The sequence below is a fragment of the Diabrotica virgifera genome, chromosome 10 (genome assembly GCF_917563875.1).
Source record: "Diabrotica virgifera virgifera chromosome 10, PGI_DIABVI_V3a".
Taxonomy (NCBI): Eukaryota; Metazoa; Arthropoda; class Insecta; order Coleoptera; family Chrysomelidae; genus Diabrotica; species Diabrotica virgifera.
The window spans coordinates 147,911,067-147,932,623 of NC_065452.1; the positions used below are offsets into that span (position 1 = coordinate 147,911,067).

The 21,557-nt window shown below is 31.7% G+C and overlaps 1 protein-coding gene across 1 annotated transcript in view; it reads left to right on the forward strand.

The window, feature by feature from the left end:
* The window catches only part of LOC126878687 (ubiquitin carboxyl-terminal hydrolase 8-like), a 109,399-nt gene that overhangs the window by 17,566 nt on the left and 70,276 nt on the right, over positions 1-21,557 (forward strand). The window contains exons 4-5 of the mRNA XM_050641548.1: positions 925-1,081; positions 16,346-16,505. Coding sequence (XP_050497505.1) covers positions 925-1,081; positions 16,346-16,505 — 317 coding nt within the window. The remainder of the gene's footprint in view (positions 1-924; positions 1,082-16,345; positions 16,506-21,557) is intronic.

Below are 21,557 nucleotides of genomic sequence, written 5' to 3' on the forward strand. Positions count from 1 at the left end.
ATTTCTGCTAATTTTATTTTCTTACTTTTTTTATTATTTTTTCTCAAAATCGAAACGACGTTAGTCATTCGAAATGCACACTCAAATACAAATGTTAAGAGAGACATGGCTTTACCCTGTCCACCATCTGTTTTTCTCACCCACATAAATTAGTTACCATATCAGACGTTTGTGTCAACAACTCACTATGCATTCAAGAGTGTTTTTTGTTGTAACTGCGAAAGTATACACCAGACCTAATAAATGATTTATTGCTCAGTCATCTGGTCAGAGGGAAGAAAGATAACAGTAATCGTTGTGGTTGTTCTATTCAGTAACAGCTCAGCAGGCAAACGCGTCGGACCACACCCAACGCTCTCACTAACAATCGACCCTTCTTCCGAGTGTCTAATTAATTCCGCCATCCACCAACCGGAATAAATCTGTGGACTAAACTTTGCAGACTATCTTCATCTTGGGCTTAATATTACGTCGTCTGTGTAACAGAGTATTTTTACTTCTTTGTTTCCCATTCTTTATCATCTTTCTTTGTTGACGCTTTTGATAATCATCCACTATTAAATTGAAGAGCATAGGACTCAGTGAGTCTCGCTGTCTTATTCCGCTGCCTATGTCTGTAGGTTCTGTAAGTTGTCCATCTCTTCCGACTTCCATTATGTTGTTTTGGTAAATGTTTTCAATAGTTTTTATGATATCTAGGAGGACTTCTCTATTATACAGAAGATTGATTACATCTTTGAGTCTTACTCTGTCAAATGCTTTCTTCAAGTCAATCAGACTTTTTATCAGTCTCGTTATAAGTCTACATTGTTTCAGTGCTGATTAAATGCCTTATAAAAATCAACAAATTATTATAATATATTAATATATTAAATTACATATTATTAAATATACGGGATGAAAATTGTTTTTCTTTAATTGCAGACAAATTTATTGGACCCCTTGATTTATTTAATCTGCTTCAGAAACGCCAAAATTTTTTATTAGTGGATATAAGGCCTAACGAGCATCACCAAGCTTGCAGAATTAATTGTAAAATGGGGACCCTTATCAATATACCTGAAGAAGTGATAGTGCCTGGGTAAGTAATAATTTATGAGAAAACTAGTGCCTTATTTAATACATTGTATATATGGGCGGTACCATTTCATACCACTCAATTTTGGATCCAAAAAATTTTTTGGTGCCTGATTTGTCTGAAGCTTGGTGTATAGCTTCTGCGTGACATAAAAATAAGACATTGAAGCCCGAATAGTTTTTTTTTTAGTGTTGTAAATATCATTTTTAGCGATTTTACAGTGATTTGATATTTATTTAAATAAATTTGTATTTTGTCATAAAGTATCTATGGAAAAAATAAGTTTTCTACAGAAGGGACTTAAAAATGTCATTATACGGCATTATAACAAGTTATTTGGATGTTTTCGATCAAATTTTAGTGTAGAAAACGTTAAAACGCCATTTTTTACATTTTCCTCAATTCGCAAAATACATATTCTTCGATTTGGCTGAAAATTTGCCCACAGATAGCCAAAATACAGGATTTTAAATGGTTAAAAGGATTTTTATATTTTTACAATATTATCAGGGAGTATAGAAAAATTAACGCCGATCCTGTGCACCGCTCTCACGTTGATATTACTATTTAAATACTAATTGAAAGGAATCTCAAGATAATTCGACCACCATAATTCAAGAACTTCGACCATTAGCGTGAAGATTGGGAGAAGAATGCACCACCTGACATCCGGAATATGCCATGTATTACAAGCAAGCCAGAGGGTTTCATTCAACCAACCAAGACGAATCTGTGCAACACTGAATAGAATTAGACCAAACTGTGGTATATGCTCCGACTCACTTTTCAGATGGGGGAAATACCCTCTCTAAATTGCGATTGCGGTGCTGAAAGACAAACTCCATCAAACGCCTGTTTGAAATCGATATACAAGTTGTAAATTGGTATATTCAACAAAGGGCCTAGCCGGGTAAGGTGATGAAAAATGCCCCCAACTCGATTCGAATTCCATATAGGTTACTATTTAACACATATAGAGAAACTCACTTTCTGAAATTTTTAGCCCCCTAGGTGGTCACGTGACCCACCTAGAGCCTAATTAGCCTTTTTATGTTTTTATTTTTATCTCAGCATCGAGAGCAAGCGAAAAACTTTAAATAAAAAAGTTGTAGGTTTAAAAAAGTTCTGTCAGAAAAAATTTATTTTTTTAATTTTTGGCGGGTAATTTCAATTTTAGAACGATTTTAAAATTTTTAATGAGTATAAAAAATAACTAAGACATTCGTTCTCACGAAAAAGTATATAACGTGTATTTTTGCATATTATTTCACCCTGAATTTTTTCAGATTTTTAAAATTGGTGAAACGTACTTTCTTTTTTTTTTAATTTACAACAATCCGCTTCAACCTAATAAGGTTATGGTGGTACTCCAACGCCTGTTTGAAATCGATATACAAGTTGTAAATTGGTATATTCAACAAAGGGCCTAGCCGGGTAAGGTGATGAAAAATGCCCCCAACTCGATTCGAATTCCATATAGGTTACTATTTAACACATATAGAGAAACTCACTTTCTGAAATTTTTAGCCCCCTAGGTGGTCACGTGACCCACCTAGAGCCTAATTAGCCTTTTTATGTTTTTATTTTTATCTCAGCATCGAGAGCAAGCGAAAAACTTTAAATAAAAAAGTTGTAGGTTTAAAAAAGTTCTGTCAGAAAAAATTTATTTTTTTAATTTTTGGCGGGTAATTTCAATTTTAGAACGATTTTAAAATTTTTAATGAGTATAAAAAATAACTAAGACATTCGTTCTCACGAAAAAGTATATAACGTGTATTTTTGCATATTATTTCACCCTGAATTTTTTCAGATTTTTAAAATTGGTGAAACGTACTTTCTTTTTTTTTTAATTTACAACAATCCGCTTCAACCTAATAAGGTTATGGTGGTACTCCAACGCCTGTTTGAAATCGATATACAAGTTGTAAATTGGTATATTCAACAAAGGGCCTAGCCGGGTAAGGTGATGAAAAATGCCCCCAACTCGATTCGAATTCCATATAGGTTACTATTTAACACATATAGAGAAACTCACTTTCTGAAATTTTTAGCCCCCTAGGTGGTCACGTGACCCACCTAGAGCCTAATTAGCCTTTTTATGTTTTTATTTTTATCTCAGCATCGAGAGCAAGCGAAAAACTTTAAATAAAAAAGTTGTAGGTTTAAAAAAGTTCTGTCAGAAAAAATTTATTTTTTTAATTTTTGGCGGGTAATTTCAATTTTAGAACGATTTTAAAATTTTTAATGAGTATAAAAATAACTAAGACATTCGTTCTCACGAAAAAGTATATAACGTGTATTTTTGCATATTATTTCACCCTGAATTTTTTCAGATTTTTAAAATTGGTGAAACGTACTTTCTTTTTTTTTTAATTTACAACAATCCGCTTCAACCTAATAAGGTTATGGTGGTACTCCACCCTCAGGAACATCCTAGGTTAGTTGGGGTAGTTACCCCCTATGATAGGGGTTGATGAAGTAAACACTTTTACTGAATACTTATTTATTTACCAACTCTAAATACCACAGTAACTAGTTGGTGCGTTCGAAGTCTAGCTGTCTAATTATGTATCTGAATCACGAATGATAATTGATAAACTAATGAAATAGAATGATCCACAATACTTTACTGTAACTATAAATAAACTCGGAAATTGTTGATGTTTTTAATGCTGACTTCAGCTTGACCGAGAATAGGGATGTTCACAAAAAATTAAAAAGTCATTTCAAACATGTAAAACGATTAAGAAACACCCTAGGAATAATTGTCCAAAATTTTAACCAAATTGAAAAAGCCTTTCTATAAAAAATCTTTATTAGAAATCTAGCATTATTTTAAATTTCAAGAACGCTTCTCTATTAGCCTGACGTCACTAGTTGCATACCCCAAGCGCGCGCCATTCTCATAGTGTTACTGTTTACCTGTTTGACGTTTCAGGTCATTTTATTTTGTTCTCTTCTTGTTTTATCAGGGTTAAAGTGGAGTTTTATAGTGAATTTGTTTAGTTTAAAGTGGATAGACTGTTTGTAAGGACATATTTTGGGTTTTACAAAAATAAACAAATAAAATGGAAGAAGGTTTTCAGAAAGCCGATTCGTATAAACTACCGACTGTAGTGTAGATGTAACAATGGTGTATTATTTATTGGCATCTTGTAAAAAAATAAATCTACCACAGCTTTACTGAGTGTATATTCCATATAATTTTCCATGTCTTCTTTAAGCTAAAAAAATAAATGCTTAATACTCCACAAAAAAAATAGAGAAAGTTGTATGCATGCATTGTACGCATGCATATTGTATACATACATTGGCTGGTTATTACTTTATCTTGGTTAGGTGTATTAAAAATATTTTTATTCTTCTTCATGTGCCTTGTCCGTTGTGGACATTGGCTATCATCATGGCAATTTTAATTTCATTTGAGGCGTTTCTGAATAACTCGATCGATTTTTGTCCAAATCATTGGCGTAAGTTTTTAAGTCATGAGTGTCTTTTCTTCCGGGTCCGCGTTTGCTCTCTATTTTACCTTGCGTTATCAGTTGGAGTATACGATATTTATCATGCCTCATGATATGACCGAAATATTTAAGATTTCATTTCTTAATTGTAAAATAGATTTCTTTTTGTTTTCCCATTCGACGCAATACCTGTACGTTGGTGTGGGTCGCCCAGGATATTTTGAGGATACGTGGGTACACCCACATCTCGAATGCCTCTAGCTTTTTCATTAATGTTTCCATTATTGTCCAGGCCTCTGCGCCATATAGCAAGACCGGAAATAATAACATTTTAGCAGCCGCATTTTTAGTGGGAGAGATATTATGTCGCAATGGGTGAAAATATTTCTCATGCATGTTGTTAAATGTTGCTATGTCCTTTTCAACTCTAGATCTTATTTCGGTTGTTTCGTATTTCGAGTTGACAACTGTTCCAAGGTAAAAAATATTTTTGAACTTGGGTATTATACATTTTCATTTCAACCAATCTTTTCACTAAATTATTAATGATTTTAATATAATAAATATAAAGTCATACCTACATCCACATGTAGTTATTTCAAGGTTTACTTTTACTGTATGTATTATTAGAATCCCGTTTTTAGGAATATCCCAGTTTAAGGAATACAAATTTGAGGTCCCGAAACTTTTTCATTTACTCTTTAAGGGGGTAGGTGCAAAATCTTGGTCCAATGCTATTTAAATTCATTCATTTTTTTCGAATCCTGAGAAAACTAATAAGTATATTTGAAAAATGTAAATGCAGAAAGAACAATTACATTATTACCAAGGGCCGAAAGTCTCTGGAAAACTTCTATAATGTTTATTTTATTAAGTTAGTTCTTTAAGTTAGTTATTTTAAGTTCTAGCTGCAACAAACCATTTCTTTTTCTGTTTTAAATTGGCTGGAACGGTAATAAAAATCTTGTCAGAACTGTTTTTTGATGTATTTACACACCCAGGAACATAACACCACTTATTTGGCTTTATTTTTAATAATTAAATACGTAAAAAACTGCGCACATTCAAATACACTGAGTAAATAAGTATACAAAACTAGTCGTCGATCAAAGACGTTACGACTGCTGACGTCACAGACCGTAGCCTCGCTGCAGGGTACCGTTTTTCTAGCCTCCAAGAAAATCAACATTATGAACTCATTTATCTTAAAAAATAACTTATATACCTTGTAATCTATTGAATTTAACTATATTTAAAAATTAGTGAACATCCCTATTAAGAATAATATTGAACCGCTGACGAAGCGTTATTGAAAACTGGTGCACTTGTGTTAAGTAATCGGTGTCACCTCAATTATTTAAAAACAAATAGCTTTTAACGTGATGTTTGTTTTGTAGGACATTTAAAAATTAAACGAATATATCTTGCTCTTATTTTGGATGATGATAATCCTGTACAAGGTTATTAGCGGGATAGTTAACAGTTTATTACACTTTGTTTAAATAATTACAGTCTTTGAGATACAAAAGTAGTTTATTAGTGTTGTTATTGTCTAAAATGTCTTTAAAAGATTGTTTGCTAAATGGTATTTAATTCTATGTCTATTGAATTTTTCACACTTTTCCACTAACACATGCTTCACTGTAAGGGGTGAACCGCACTCATCACAAATTGGAGATTCTTCTTTTTTAAGCAAATGTTCATGAGAAAACTGGGTATGTCCAAGTCGTAAACGGGAAATAATTGTTTGCTGTCGTCTGGATACCTTCCATTTATTGTTCCAGTTTTCGAATAGATGTTTTATGTACTAGATATAAACTAGATAGATGTAAACGTGCTTTTAAAAATAAAAAACCGTATTTTTTCTCTTTTTTTGGTTTTTGATACACTTTTAGACAGGGTGTTTCAAAAAAGTAACACCGTCACTAGGATAGATATAAAACTGAAAAATAATTGGAGTTTGCTTAATTTTTGTAATGCCATCCTTTTTCAAGATACAGGGCGTTGAAGAAAATAAAATTTTACACATTTTTTCCGATTTTGCCGAAACTACTGGCAACATTGTAATAAAATTTGGCGGGTTTTAAGAGATAGTTATTGTGCATTTTTTGACATACAATTAAGAATTTTATATTCATCATTGGCGCGCATACGGGTAATAGTTTGAACTTTTTAAAGAAAAAAGATAGTACGCCACTGACATATTTCAAATAAACAATCATTTTTGAATTCCTCGTTGAATTTGTGACAAAAAATCTATCTTCCCATTTTGTCATATGAAGCGCCATTTTTATGCAAAAAATAAAACATCTTAACCCTTACAAAGTATTTGAACTTCTATGTAAACTATACTTACATCTTCAACATAATTATACTCGTACATCCATATACCACGATCAGGGAACGCAAAATTTTACGAAAACCTCCAAAAAAATAAAGGAAGGATGAAAATTTTTGAATAGGTAGTTGAAATTGTCTATTATTATATAAGAAAAAGTTTACAATTCTACATCCCCTCCATTTTACAAAAATTGGAAAATACAGGGTGAAAAATAGACGTTCAAAATAAGTCCTAAATTGTATAAAATGACTAATTCTAAGTAACTTTTGTTATATAGAGTTTTTTCACTAAGTTAATACTTTTCGAGTTATTTGCGAGTGAGTATGTTCATTAAAAAAAAAAACGTGTTTTTGGACGGTTTTTCGGAGATAACTCAAAAAGTAAGTATTTTAGCGAAAAAAATATTCCTAGTAAAAATATAGCTTATAAAAAATTGAAAAAAATGGTGTATGCGTGAGGTCTGCAGACCCAGTAGAAGCAGAGTTGCAGCTATTGAAATGTAGGTTCTTCTTTGGGAAAGAAAAATGTAGGATTTGCGCCATTTTTTACCAAAAAATAAAAGGGACCAACAATATTTTGAGCGTAATTCACTTACTTTTAATATTACAAGTTTAAAAAAAATAAACTTTTTTTTAAACACTTTTAAGTTAAAATGAATTTTCCCCTGAAAGTGCTCCGTTTTTGGGTTATTTCACATTGAAATATTCGATTTGGAATTTGACGAAGAGGAACCTACTTTTCATTAGCTGCAACTCTACTTCTACTGGGTCTACAGACCTCATGTATACACCATTTTTTTCAATTTTTTATGGGCTATATTTTTGCTAAGAATATTTTTTTCGCTATAATACTTACTTTTTGAGTTATCTCGTAAAAACCGTCCAAAAACATGTTTTATTTTGTTAAACATGAACATATTCACTCGCAAATAACTCTAAAAGTATTGACTTGGTGAAAAACCCTATAGAAGAAAAGTTGTTTAGAATTAGTCATTTTATCCAATTCCGGTCTTATTTTGAATGTATTTTTTTTATCTTCGAGAGGGGGGTATTCTCCTCCATTTTTGTAAAATGGAGGGGATGTAGAATTGTAAACTTTTTCTTATATAATAATAGACAATTTCAACTACCTATTCCCAAATTTGCATCCTTCCTTTATTTTTTTTGGGGTCAGATTGTTCTTTGATCGGACTAATAATATAAAAACTTAATTCGAATACTTTGGAAGCGTTAAGATATATTATTTTATGCATGAAAACGGCGCGTTGTATGAAAAAAGGGAAGATAGATTTTTTGTCAGAAATTGGACGGGAATTCGAAAATGATTGTTAATTTGAAATATGTCAGTGGCGTACTATCTTTTCTTCTTTAAAAAATTCAGACCATTACCCATATGCGCGCCAATGATGAATATAAAATTCTTAATTGTATGTCAAAAAATACACCATAACTACCTCTTAAAACCCGCCAAATTTTATTACAATGTTGCCAGTAGTTTCGGCAAAATCGTAAACAATCTGTAAAATTTTGTTTTCTTCAACGCCCTGTATCTTAAAAATGGATGGCATTACAAAAAATTTTTATTAAGCAAACTCCAATTATTTTTCATTTTTTTACCTATCCTAGTGACGGTGTTACCTTTTTGAAACACCCTGTATAAAATTGTATCAAAAAGCGAAAAAAAAGCATAAAAATGCGGCTTTTTAATTTTACAAGTACGTTTCACCATATTTAAATATCTGAAAAAAATCATATTTAAAAAAAATACACGTTATATAATTTTTTCATAAGAACGAATGTCTTAGTTATTTTTTTATACACATTTAAAATTTTAAAATCATTCTAAAATTTAAATTTTCCGCCAAAAATTAAAAATATAAATTTTTTCGGACAAAACTTTTTGAAACCTACAACTTTTTTATTTAAAGTTTTTCGCTAGCTCTCGATGCGGCTGAGACAAAAAAATACGAATATAAAAAGCCTTATTTGGCTCTAGGTGGGTCACGTGACCACCAAGGGGGCTAAAAATTTCAGAAATTGAGTTTCTCTATATGTGCTAAATAGTGACCTATATGCATTTCGAATCGGGTTGGGGGCATTTTTCATGATCTTACCCGGCTAGGCCCTTTTTCATGTATACCTCTTAACATATGTATTTGGTCTACAGTTGACCTCTTTGGTCTGAAACCGCATTGGTATTCACACTTTATTTCTTCCGAAAACGATTCCAGGCGGCTAAATATGATTCCTGATAATATCTTGTAGACGACATTTAAAACTGTTATGCCCCTATAATTTTCGCAGAGTCTTTTGTCTCCCCTTTGTACTGGGTGTCCCAATAAGAATGGCGCTCGGCCATATCTCAGGAACCGTTTATAGTACAGCTTTGGGAAAAAAACATTTTATAACAAAAGTTGCCTCGAGAAAAGCCTGGAAATTATTTTCATAATTGTAAGTCCACCGCTAGAGGGCGTAATTGAATATCAAAAATTAAAAAATCGAAATTTTACAAAATTTGCCTAATGAAAGGGCACTGGAAATCCGATTATCGTATTCTTCATAAAATTCTGCGCATATTTTATTTCACAAGTTTAAGTCTACCTGTGCAAATAAGAGGTGGGGGTGAGTGGGAACCTTGTTATGAAAAAATCGCTGCAAGTCCGGTTCTGCTTAATCGATTTTTGAAAACTTGGTCGTGTTGAAAACAGCTCTTTTTCGTCAATGTAATAGTTATAATTTGGAAACAGCCTATTACGTAATATGCCGGCTAGGAGGCGCTATTTATTTTCTTTTTAGATATCTAGTTTTCTTTGGAAAATATTAAATGCAAGTATGTATTTTTTTTTCTGTATTACAAAATTAGACCAAATTAGCAACAGAATACCGAAAACCGCATGTCTATACCTTTTTTCTATCTCGAGATATCTTAAGAAACGTGTAAATTTTAAACATAACTGTTGCTGTCATATAAGTGGAAATATATACAAGCAAGTAGTGTGCTATGGAACAAAACAAAGAAACATTTTCCAGATATCACCGTATATAATAAATCAAAACAAAATATGAAAAACTCTACTACTGGGGTGACGTCTTTGGGGATATTTCATAATCAAGTATATTCAAATGGGAAATAAGCCACAATTTTACCTAAAAATGATTTTATTAACGTTTCGACGCCCAAGTCGGGTGTCGTTGTCAAAATACAAAATAATACTAAATAAACAAAAATGTTGTTGCTTAGTAAAAAATTCTTCTAATAATTTATTTAATCTGACTCATTTATATCGGCAATTCAGACACGTATTATACATTTTAAAGTAGACGACTTTAAAATGATATTGCCAATATTGATGAGTTGCGTTCCTGGGACGACTTTACTAAAAGATAGTTCATTCGATTACATGAAATCAATCCCAACTCAAGAATATCCGGCACAAAAAATCATAGCATGTGATCTGTCTTTAAAAAGACAACCAAATGCAACGGTGGCACTGAAATTCTCGCGTTAGAGATTCCATAGTAAATCACGAGGGAAAACCAGGAAAAACCTCGTGATACTATCCCGACATCGTAAGTATTTGGGTTTACATTTAGTTTACTCTATTTACATTTACTTTGTCGGGATAGTATCACGAGGTTTTTCCTGGTTTTCCCTCGTGATTTACTATGGAATCTAACGCGAGAATTTCAGTGCCACCGTTGCATTTGGTTGTCTTTTTAAAGACAGATCACATGCATGATTTTTTGTGCCGGATATTCTTGAGTTGGGATTGATTTCATGTAATTAAATGAACTATCTTTTAGTAAAGTCGTCCCAGGAACGCAACTCATCAATATTGGCAATATAATTTTAAAGTCGTCTACTTTAAAATGTATAATACGTGTCTGAATTGCCGATATAAATGAGTCAGATTAAATAAATTATTAGAAGAATTTTTTACTAAGCAACAACATTTTTGTTTATTTAGTATTATTTTGTATTTTGACAACGACACCCGACTTGGGCGTCGAAACGTTAATAAAATCATTTTTAGGTAAAATTGTGGCTTATTTCCCATTTGAATATACTTGATTATAAAAATGCCACAAGAAAATAGCTTCGGGATATTTCATTGCATATATTCTAGCCGCAACAGTTGCATTTCTTATGCATTCAAAGAATGTGGCTATCATGTCAAATGCTTCTTAGTTTGTAAGAATCATCTTGAATTTCACTCTGTATAAATTTTATATAAAATTTAATAGAAACAAACCGCAATAAACCATCAATGAACAAATTTTTATGTTTTACTGATTTGACACATAATTTGACACATGATGACTTCTTGAAGTTAATATTTCTAATAGTTCTATTTTTTCCATAGCACACTACTTGTTTCCACTTTGACTTCCTTAACTTAGTTTACCGGTGACACTAAAGGTAGACTTCCGCACCAAGCGACTGAGACAGGAGACCGCGACAGGCGACAGATAGGTCGCGATAGACGATAGTTGGTCGCTGGTCTCGGTCGCGGGCTGCAGAACTACCCTGATATAATTGCATTGAGAGCAGTCGTGGGGAGACCTCGCCTATCTGTCGCCTGTCGCGGTCTCCTGTCTCGGTCGCTTGGTGCGGAAGTCTACCTTTACAGTTATGTATTTATCTTAGTTGGGAATAGGATAATTGATATTAAAATATAATGAAATAAAAATTAAAAATTTGTGTAGAAAATCTGACGTTTTTACATTTTCTACGATTCATCGAGAGAAAAGCAAATGCGCGGAGGCAACAATTCATAAAAATTTACATATTAACGCTATTTTTTTGGTATTATTTTAAGTATTAAAATTAGTGTAATATTTAAATAAAAATAAAATTAAACTGTTTAAAATATATTTATTTCGTTAAAATCATAATAATAGAAGTATAACTTCTTACTCGCGTACAAAGTACACACACTTTTTTTTTGTTATATTTTATAGTGTTATTTGTCTTATTGTTGTTTTGATTCATTATATACGGTGACATCTGGACAATGTTCCTTTGTTTTTTTTTTCATAGCACACTACGTGCTTCTATATATTTCCACTTATATGACAGCAACAGTTATGTTTAAAATTTACACGTTTCTTAAGATATCTCGAGATAGAAAAAAGGTATCGACATGCGGTTTTCGGTATTCTGTTGCTAATTTGGTCTAATTTTGTAATACAGGAAAAAAAAATACATACTTGTATTTAATATTTTCCAAAGAAAACTAGATTTCTAAAAAAAAATAAACAGCGCCTTCTAGCCGGCATATTACGTAATAGGCTGTTTCCAAATTATAACTATTACATTGACGAAAAAGAACTGTTTTTAACAAGACCAAGTTTGTAAAAATCGATTAAGCAGAACCGGACTTACAGCGATTTTTTCAAAACAAGGTTCCCACTCACCCCCACCTCTTATTTGCACAGGTAGACTTAAACTTGTGAAATAAAATATGTACAGAATTGTATGAAGATTACGATGATTTGATTTCCAGTGCCCCTTCATTAGGAAAATTTTGTAAAATTTAGATTTTTTAATTTTTGATATTCAATTACCCCCTCTAGCGGTGGTCCCACAATTATGAAAATAATTTCCAGGCTTTTCCTGAGGCAACTTTTGTTATAAAATTTTTTATTTCAAAGCTCTACTATAAACGGTTCCTGAGATATGGCCGAGAGCCATTCTTATTGGGACACCCGGTACATACGATTGGCAAAATATATATTATATACTCTAAAAACTCATGTTACTGCGTTCTTTCTCAGTATACTACATAAATTAACTTCTTCCTCCTTAGAAAGAATGCAGTACTGCGTTTGAGCTAAGCATTTTCTTATTTTATAACACAGTAGACTCGCTCTATAACGAACACGGTTATTTCGAGGTTTCGCTTATAACGAGGTACACTAGATGTCCCATGAAATTCCTATTGAACTGAACACCTCTATAACGAGGCATATTTGGATATAACGAGGAAAAATGAAATCGTAAAATATGTATCTTTCTTCTTCTTCACGTGCCATATCAGAATTATGGTCGATCTTCTGCAATATGGAATAATTGTCCTGCATTTGATGTCTGACTCCATTCACGAATGTTTTTTAACCAAGAAACTTGTTTTCTTCCTACACCTCTACGGCCCTCTATTTTGCCTTTAAGGATCAGTTGTAATATTTTATATCGACTTCCCCTCACTATATGCCCCAGATAAGACATTTTTCGATGTTTAACAGTCTTTAGCAGTTCTCTATCTTTGTTGACCTTCCTTAGTACTTCTTCATTAGTTTTTCTTGCTGTCCAGGGTATCTTCAGCATCCGTCTATGAAACCACATTTCCAATGCTTCAATTCTGTTCATGATCGATACTTTTAGCGTCCACACTTCTGCACTATACAAAAGTACGGACCAAACATAGCACTTGACCATTCTTTGTCTTAGTTCTAAACTGAGATGATTATTGCAAAGAAATTACTTCATTTTCATAAAAGTAGTTTTAGTCATTGCTATTCTACGTTTTATTTCTATGCCTGGATCTAGTTGGTCCGTTATCACAGTTCCCAAATATATCATTTTGTGAACTTTCTCAACTTGGACTCCGTTTAATTGAAGCTTTGCATCGGGATGTGGGTCACGACTAAACACTAAAAATTTGGTTTTGTTTGAGTTTATTTTAATGCCCATTTCCTCTCCTACCTCGTGAATACGATCAAGCAGAATTTGGGGACCTTTAATATTATCTGATAGAATTACTGTATCGTCTACAATATCTTATCACATTAAGTATCCTTATTATTGTATTATACATGTATATTTATTATTCTTTATTTATTTTTAGCGCTGTAATGGCTATAAGTAAATACCCCAGCTAGGTACCTGTATACATAAATTCCCAACATCTGTGCGGTTATCGAGGGTAGTGCTTTAATAAAAATCCACCGCCTACCTATAATAAACTTCTTCCTGTTCTGTTTATCGATTGGCCGATACTGAATATTGTAAGAAAATTTATAATTTATGATGGCGAAGCCTTATTGTCGAGGAAACAATATTTAGCATCTTATATTGGTCCGAATGGCATCACTATAGAAAGTTAATATTTTAGACAACTATACAGGGTGCAACAAAAATACAGGTCATAAATTTAATCACATATTCTGGGACCAAAAATAGTTCGATTGAACCTAACTTACCTTAGTACAAATGTGCACATAAAAAAAGTTACAGCCCTTTGAAGTTACAAAATGAAAATCGATTTTTTCCAATATATCGAAAACTATTGGAGATTTTTTATTGAAGATGAACATGTGGCATTCTTATGGTAGTAGTATCTTAAGAAAAAAATATAGTGAAATTTAGACACCCCATAAAAATTTTATGGGGGTTTTGTTCTTTTAAACCCCCCAAACTTTTGTGTACGTTAGAATTTAATTATTGTTGTTGTACCATTAGTTAAACACAATGTTTTAAAAATTTTTTTGCCTCTTAGTAATTTTTCGAAAAGTCAGTTTTTATCGAGATATTTTGCATATTTTGTCAAATCCACCACATATTTGTATATGGCAAAGTACGATTATGGAATGGAGACTTGATAATAATAGGAAAATTGATTTATGATTTACATTTTTAGATATACTTTGAACCATATTAAAATAGAAGCCACATCTCGATAAAAGGTGCCTTATCGAAAAAATACAAAGAACCAAAAATTTTTTAAAAACACTGTGTTTAACTAATGGTATCGCAGTAATAGTTTAATTGGAACGTACACAACCATTTGGGGGGTTTAAAGGAACAAAACCCCCATAAAATCTTTATGTAAACAAATTAGAAAAGCAGCCGCAACTCGATAAAAACTGCCTTGTCGAAAAAATACTGAGAGCCAAAAAAGTTTTAAAAATATTGAATTTAACTAATGGTATCACAATAATAATTTAATTGGAACGTATACAAAAGTTTGGGGGGTTTAAGGGAACAAAACCCCCATAAAATTTTTATGGGGTGCACAAATTTCACTATAATTTTTCTTTAAGATATTCCTGCCATAAAAATGCCACATGTCCATTTTCAATAAAAAAAATCTAATAGTTTTCGATATATTCGAAAAAATCGATTTTCATTTTGTAACTTCAAAGGGCTGTAACTTTTTTTATGTGCATATTTGTACTAAGGTAAGTTAGATTCATTCGAACTATTTTTGGTCCCAGAATAGGTGATTTAATTTATGACCTGTATTTTTGTTACACCCTGTATATTATGTATGCACAATATTATTGTTGTCTGATATAACGAGATCCGCGTATAACGAGGTAATTAGTCTGCCATTTCAGTTCTCGTTATAGAGGGAGTCTACTTATAATAAATACAATATAACGATGAAAAAGGAGAATAAAAAACATTTTTTATAAAAGTGTGTCATGAAAATGGACAAAAAAGTGCTGAACAATTTTGGAATTAATAAGTTTGCCGCTAAGGGGCGTTTCTTGCATTCTAAAATTAAAAACATTCCAGAAACGATTAAAATTTACGATCAAGTTTATTTTTAACTATTAATTATTAGACATTGATTTAACTATGTACTTTTATACCACATTTTTTATTTGGAAATTCTACGACATACGGCGACCAAAATACTTCGTACCAAAATTCGTATTTCGAACAAACTTTATAAAATTTGCGCTGTTGAAAATGTCTGATGTAACGTAATAATAGAATGTCGCATCAACAACAATATACATACACATAGGAAACTCCGCTATACCTCAGGAAACTCCACATTTAGTGGAAGTATTTGTCTCACTTAGTAGTACCGCATTGTTTTTAGAACCACACATTATTTCTTAATCACCAACAACTCAAACATAGGTGTTTAAATTTTCTGTTGATAAAGAAAAAATAGCCTTCTGCAGTATTAACTTTGTTCTATTTGACATATTTAAAAAATTATATCAAACAACCGTTCTCGTTGAAAAATGGCAACAAACTAACCTTATTAAAAATTTTACACATGCTGTAAAAATATGTCAAATGCTTAGACAGAACGCCGCATCTAGTGCCTGCTTAGGATAAACACGGCAAGTGACCTTTAAATACTGCGTTTTTCTAAGTATTTTTCAGATGACGCATTTATTCTAAGTATCCATGAACATTTTTGCATATACGGCATAAAATGCGTTGTGTTTAATGTATTTTGGCTTAACTTACGTCATTTTTAGTAAGCAAATAAGATAGATATGCACATTTGGGTTAGAAAAATGTGTAAATCTAATTTTTTCAGATTTTTGCAGATACGGCGTTTTCGCTAAGCACGGCACGGGCAGAGCTAGCCTTAACGACCTCACATAATATAATCTAATTTGTCTGTTGTATTCTTTAAATCTTGTATTTCCACTGAAATGGTAATATTCTTAAGTTATATATTTCTTACTATGTTTTTTACTCCAATTGTTTTTATAGCCTCTCAGCTAACACATTGGGATTGCGTTTGAATGAGTCAATTCAAGAGGTGTGGGAAAAGAGAGATTCCTTTGACGTTATTGTTCTGCTCGATAGTGATACAACTGCATATAATTATTTGGGATCAAAGTTAGAGCGACTGAGAAGTTTTATTGTAGAGGTAAGTCACTATTATTCTAATATAGAGGGATGTACAGCTGAACCGAAATAGCAATAAACGTTGCGCGTTAGAAAATTTCAAATTATGACAGGGAGCGTCCAGTTGATTGACAACTGAATAGCTGTGTATGTGGGTAATTTAACTGTAGGGACGATTTGCGACGTTGACAAGTTTAGTATAACTCACATCTATACTCCAGCGAAATAAGCAAAAAATATACGATGTTCGGGACACTGAATAATCAAGGTATGGGACCATTATTTTTTAGTTATTATACAGAGTGTTTCATTGGGAAACGGAAATACTTTAACGGTGAATAAAGGTCACCGAGCCGCTTTTAGATACACTACATTTTTTGCCCTACCGACTTTTCCAACCGAGTTACAGGGTGTTTTATTGATTTTGTCCATTTCTTTCCATAATTTTAGAACCACCCTGTATATTTTTTTGATATTTGGTACACATATGTCTCATTCAAAACCCAAACGACCGACATACTAACCATAAGAAAAATCCAGGTCCGGATTAACAAAAAATTATAAAGTAATTGTGACCTTAAAACAACACCCTGTATATTCAAATTTTGAAAAGCTGTTTGTATATTTGAAAAGAGCACAAAAAAGTAAGTTTAATGGTTCGCTTCAATTTTTCGGCCAGACAATTTTATGACTTTAATTTTGAAATTATATTGGATTTTTTACATTAAAAAGCAGATATTATTAACTTTTAGTTACGTATAAATTATTAAAGTTAATGAATAAATACTCATTTTAATAAATAATCAATACATATTTACCACTTGGAACGACCCAAGTACTAATGACAAGAAAAATCCAGGTCCGGATTAACAAAAAAATATAAAGTAATTGTGACCTTGAACCAACACCGTGTATATTGAAATTTTGAAAATTGTCTGCGCATTTTAAAAGAGCATAAAAAACTTTGATTAAAGATTTATTTTAATTTTTTGCGCCGTTGATTTAATTACATCAATTTTGAAATTATATTGAAATTTTAAAGAATTCTGAGATTAAAAACCAGATGTTATTAACTTTTAATAATTTAATGTTAATGAATCAATACTTATCTTAAAATACTTAATAGGTTATTTACTACGCTGGCTTCATGGATTCTCTGGATTTGTAGCTGTATGCACATCATTAAAAATTAGAATTGCGAGAATTGGGATATTTTAATGATTTAGTAAATTATTAAAAAAAAACAGCTATATCTAATAAAAAAAATCGTTTAAACAATTCGACAATTTAACATAAATTAAAAATATTTGAACTATAACAGTTGCTCAAAATGTCCGCCATTTTGTTCGATGCATTTCTTTGCTCGTTTTAAAAGATTTCAAATCGATTTACTAATAATTACATTGGGATTGTTCTTAATTTTTCTGGCAGCTTCTTGTGACCTTGACAGAATTAATCAATATGATTTCAAAATGGCCGTAATTAACTTATCTGCGCAAAAATGTGGCATGCACCTTTTAACGAAGTTTTTATGCTCTTTTAAAATACGCAAACAAATTTTCAAAATTTCAATATACAGGGTGTTGTTTCAAGGGCACAATTACTTTATATTTTTTTGGTTAATCCGGACCTGGATTTTTCTTGTGATTACTAATTGGGTCGTTCCAATGTAGTAAATAAGTACTGATTATTTTTAAAATGAGTATTTATTCATTATCTTTAATAATTTATAACTAAAAGTTAATAATAACTGCTTTTTAATGTCAGAGTTCTTAAAAAATTGAATAAAATTATCTGGACGAAAAATTGAAGCGAACCATTAAACTTACTTTTTGTGCTCTTTTCAAATGTGCAAGCAGATTTTCAAAATTTGAATATACAGGGTGTTGTTTTAAGGTCACAATTACTTTATAATTTTTTGTTAATCCGGACCTGGATTTTTCTTATGATTAGTATGTCGGCCGTTTGGGTTTTGAATGAGACATATGTGTACCAAATATCAAAAAAATATACAGGGTGGTTCTAAAGTTATGGCTTAGGAAAGAAATAGGCAAAATCGATCAAACGCCCTGTAACTCGGTTATAAAAGTCGGTAGGGCAAAAAATGTAGTATATCTAGAACCGGCTTAATGACCTGTATTCACCATTAAAGTATTTCCGTTTCCCAATGAAACACCCTGTATAAAAAATTGATTTTAAAGTGGGACGCGACCCAACCGTTGGGAAACGCTGGTTTAGAACATTGAAAAGGCTTCAAAATTCTGATTTTTGAAAGTTATAAAGTCAATTTGTTGCTTCGCAAACTGCAAAATAAGTGAAAATCATTGTTTGTTAATAACATTTATTAAATCTAACGTAGAACTTCGGTGTTTCACCCAAAATTGGATATTGTGTATTTACCAAACCCTCAAAATTTGAAACCCATTCATTAATTACTTTAAAGGTTATTATATTTGTTTATCCCAGAGACCAGTATTTTGCATTAACATAGGACAGAAAATAATAAAGATATTAGATAGGGCAATTTTGCGTATGCTAAATGAAAGTAGTAGAGTTATCTAATTGTATTAAAAAAGATTGATAATAGTCAAAAATCCTAATGCTAAATTTTGTAAAGTTTGTTGTTTATAAACATTTAGAACAATCAAATCTTTGAACAATCAAATTTTGTAATTTTATGTCAACTATTTAGCTTTTTAATGGAGTGCAAAAAATCGAAAATATCGCGTTTTTGTACTAAATTGTTAGTAATTAAAAAACGGCTCCGAACTCAAGGCAGGAAACAGGTAGGTTTTCTTTTTATAGGTCTACAATATACAAAAAGGTTATCAGTTGCCTGGATAATTAAGTGCGATGCATAATTTTCTATCCTGAGAAAAACTTTATTTCCCTGGATTACTATAATGTTGTCCTGGTTTACCACTTCTTTTTATAAACTAAATTAATATGTATATGTATTACACAGGGGCGGCCCGTCGGGGAAGGCAAGGTAGGCGCCGCTACCCTCTTCAAATGTAGTGCAATAATATAAATTATTAATATAGATTACTTATTTCAAAATTGTAATTTATAAATTTTGACACAATACCTACAATAAAAAAGCAAAAATTATCCAAATTATTATAAAAATATCCAAAAAAATTTCTCCGAAGTTATAATAATTATTGTACGCCCCTTGTAGTATCAGTAGTAGTGCATAAGATTCTATATTCTTCCTAGGTCAGGCACTTGGAAAAGTAGCCTGAAATAGAACGACGACAACACCGAATCGTCCGAATCTCTCTCTCTTTACGCGAACTTGTCCTTAGCGGGAGGGTCGACTATACGAATTTTTAAAGCAGGCGGATAGGCACAGAATCTTTTAGCCGAACTAGCCTACAAAATTGTATCAGTTGTTTCTCTTGTGTGTTGTGAAGCTGCTTTAAATTGTTTTTTTATTTTGGCTGTTATTAGTAGGTTAAGTATTTAATAAAAATAGGTAGGACAATTTAAATTTGTTTATGAAAAGTGAATAATAAACAGGTAAATTTGAGATCGGTCTATTGAAGGGCATTTTAATTTTATATTAATTTAGTAATAATTCACCAACGAGAAATAAATCTGTGAATAGTTATTTGTCGAATAAAATTTATCAGTGGTCGATTATATTTTTATTGTGTTTCAATACAATTTGGATAATTTAAAGTTAAACTGACGAACTGTGTTATATTATATACACTTACCGGCAGAAAAAACCGCCACCCCCAAAAAATGGGTAATTTTTAATGTCTTGTATTTCCTAAACCTGATGTCCGATTTAAGTAATTCTTTTAATATGTTATAGCCTTATTCATTAGCAATATCTCTGTAATAATATTGTTGATAGAAAGGTACATTGCCATTGTATACAGGGTGTACGAATCAAACTGTGTTTTTTTCTCAAACTTTGGAACACCCTGTGGAATGTTCTAGCTTTTATGAAATACTAAAATTAAAACCCAACTATAGCCTCAGGTTTTCTTAACATTATGTTTTTTGTTTCATTCGTTTATGTTGGATAATAAAAAAGTTAGGCACTTTAACAACTACCCCTGTTTTTCGTCAATACAGGGTGTTTTTAAATAAGTACGGCAAACTTTAAGGGGTAATTCTGCATGATAAAATAATGACAGTTTGCTTTATAAACGTATGCCCGTAAATGCTTCGTTTCCGAGATAGGGGGTGTTGAAATTGTTCTTACAAACTGACGACTTATTTATTGCTCTAAAACGGTTTGTGATATGCAAATGAAATTTGGTAGATTTTAAGAGATAGTTATTGCGCATTTTTTGGCATACAATTAAGAATTTTATATTCACCATTGGCGTGCATACGGGTATAAACATTTTAGATATATCCCGTATGCACGTCAATGGTGAATTTAAAATTCTTAATTGTATACCAAAAAATGCGCAATAACTACCTCTTAAAATCTACCAAATTTTATTTGCATATCACAAACCGTTTTAGAGCAATAAATAAATCGTCAGTTTGTAAGAACAATTTCAACACCCCCTATCTCGGAAACAAAGCATTTGCGGGCATACGTTTATAAAGCGAACTGTCATTATTTTATTATGCAGAATTACCCCTTAAAGTTTGCCGTACTTATTTAAAAACACCCTGTATTGACGAAAAGCAGGGGTAGTTGTTAAAGTGTCTAACTTTTTTATTATCCAACAGAAGCGAATGAAACAAAAAACGTAATGTTAAGAAAACCTGAGGCTATAGTTGGGTTTTAATTTCAGTATTTTATAAAAGCTAGAACATTCCACAGGGTGTTCCAAAGTTTGAGAAAAAAACACAGTTTGATTCGTACACCCTGTATACAATGACAATGTACCTGTCTAGCAACAATATTATTACAGGGATATTGTTAAAGAATAAGGCTATAACATATTAAAAGAATTACTTAAATCGGACATGAGGTTTAGGAAATACAAGACATTAAAAATGGCCCATTTTTTGGGGGTGGCGGTTTTTTCTGCCGGTAAGTGTAGATTTATAGATAATTAAAAATTTAAAGCGAGGTTAATTGTTAAACGTTATATGTGTA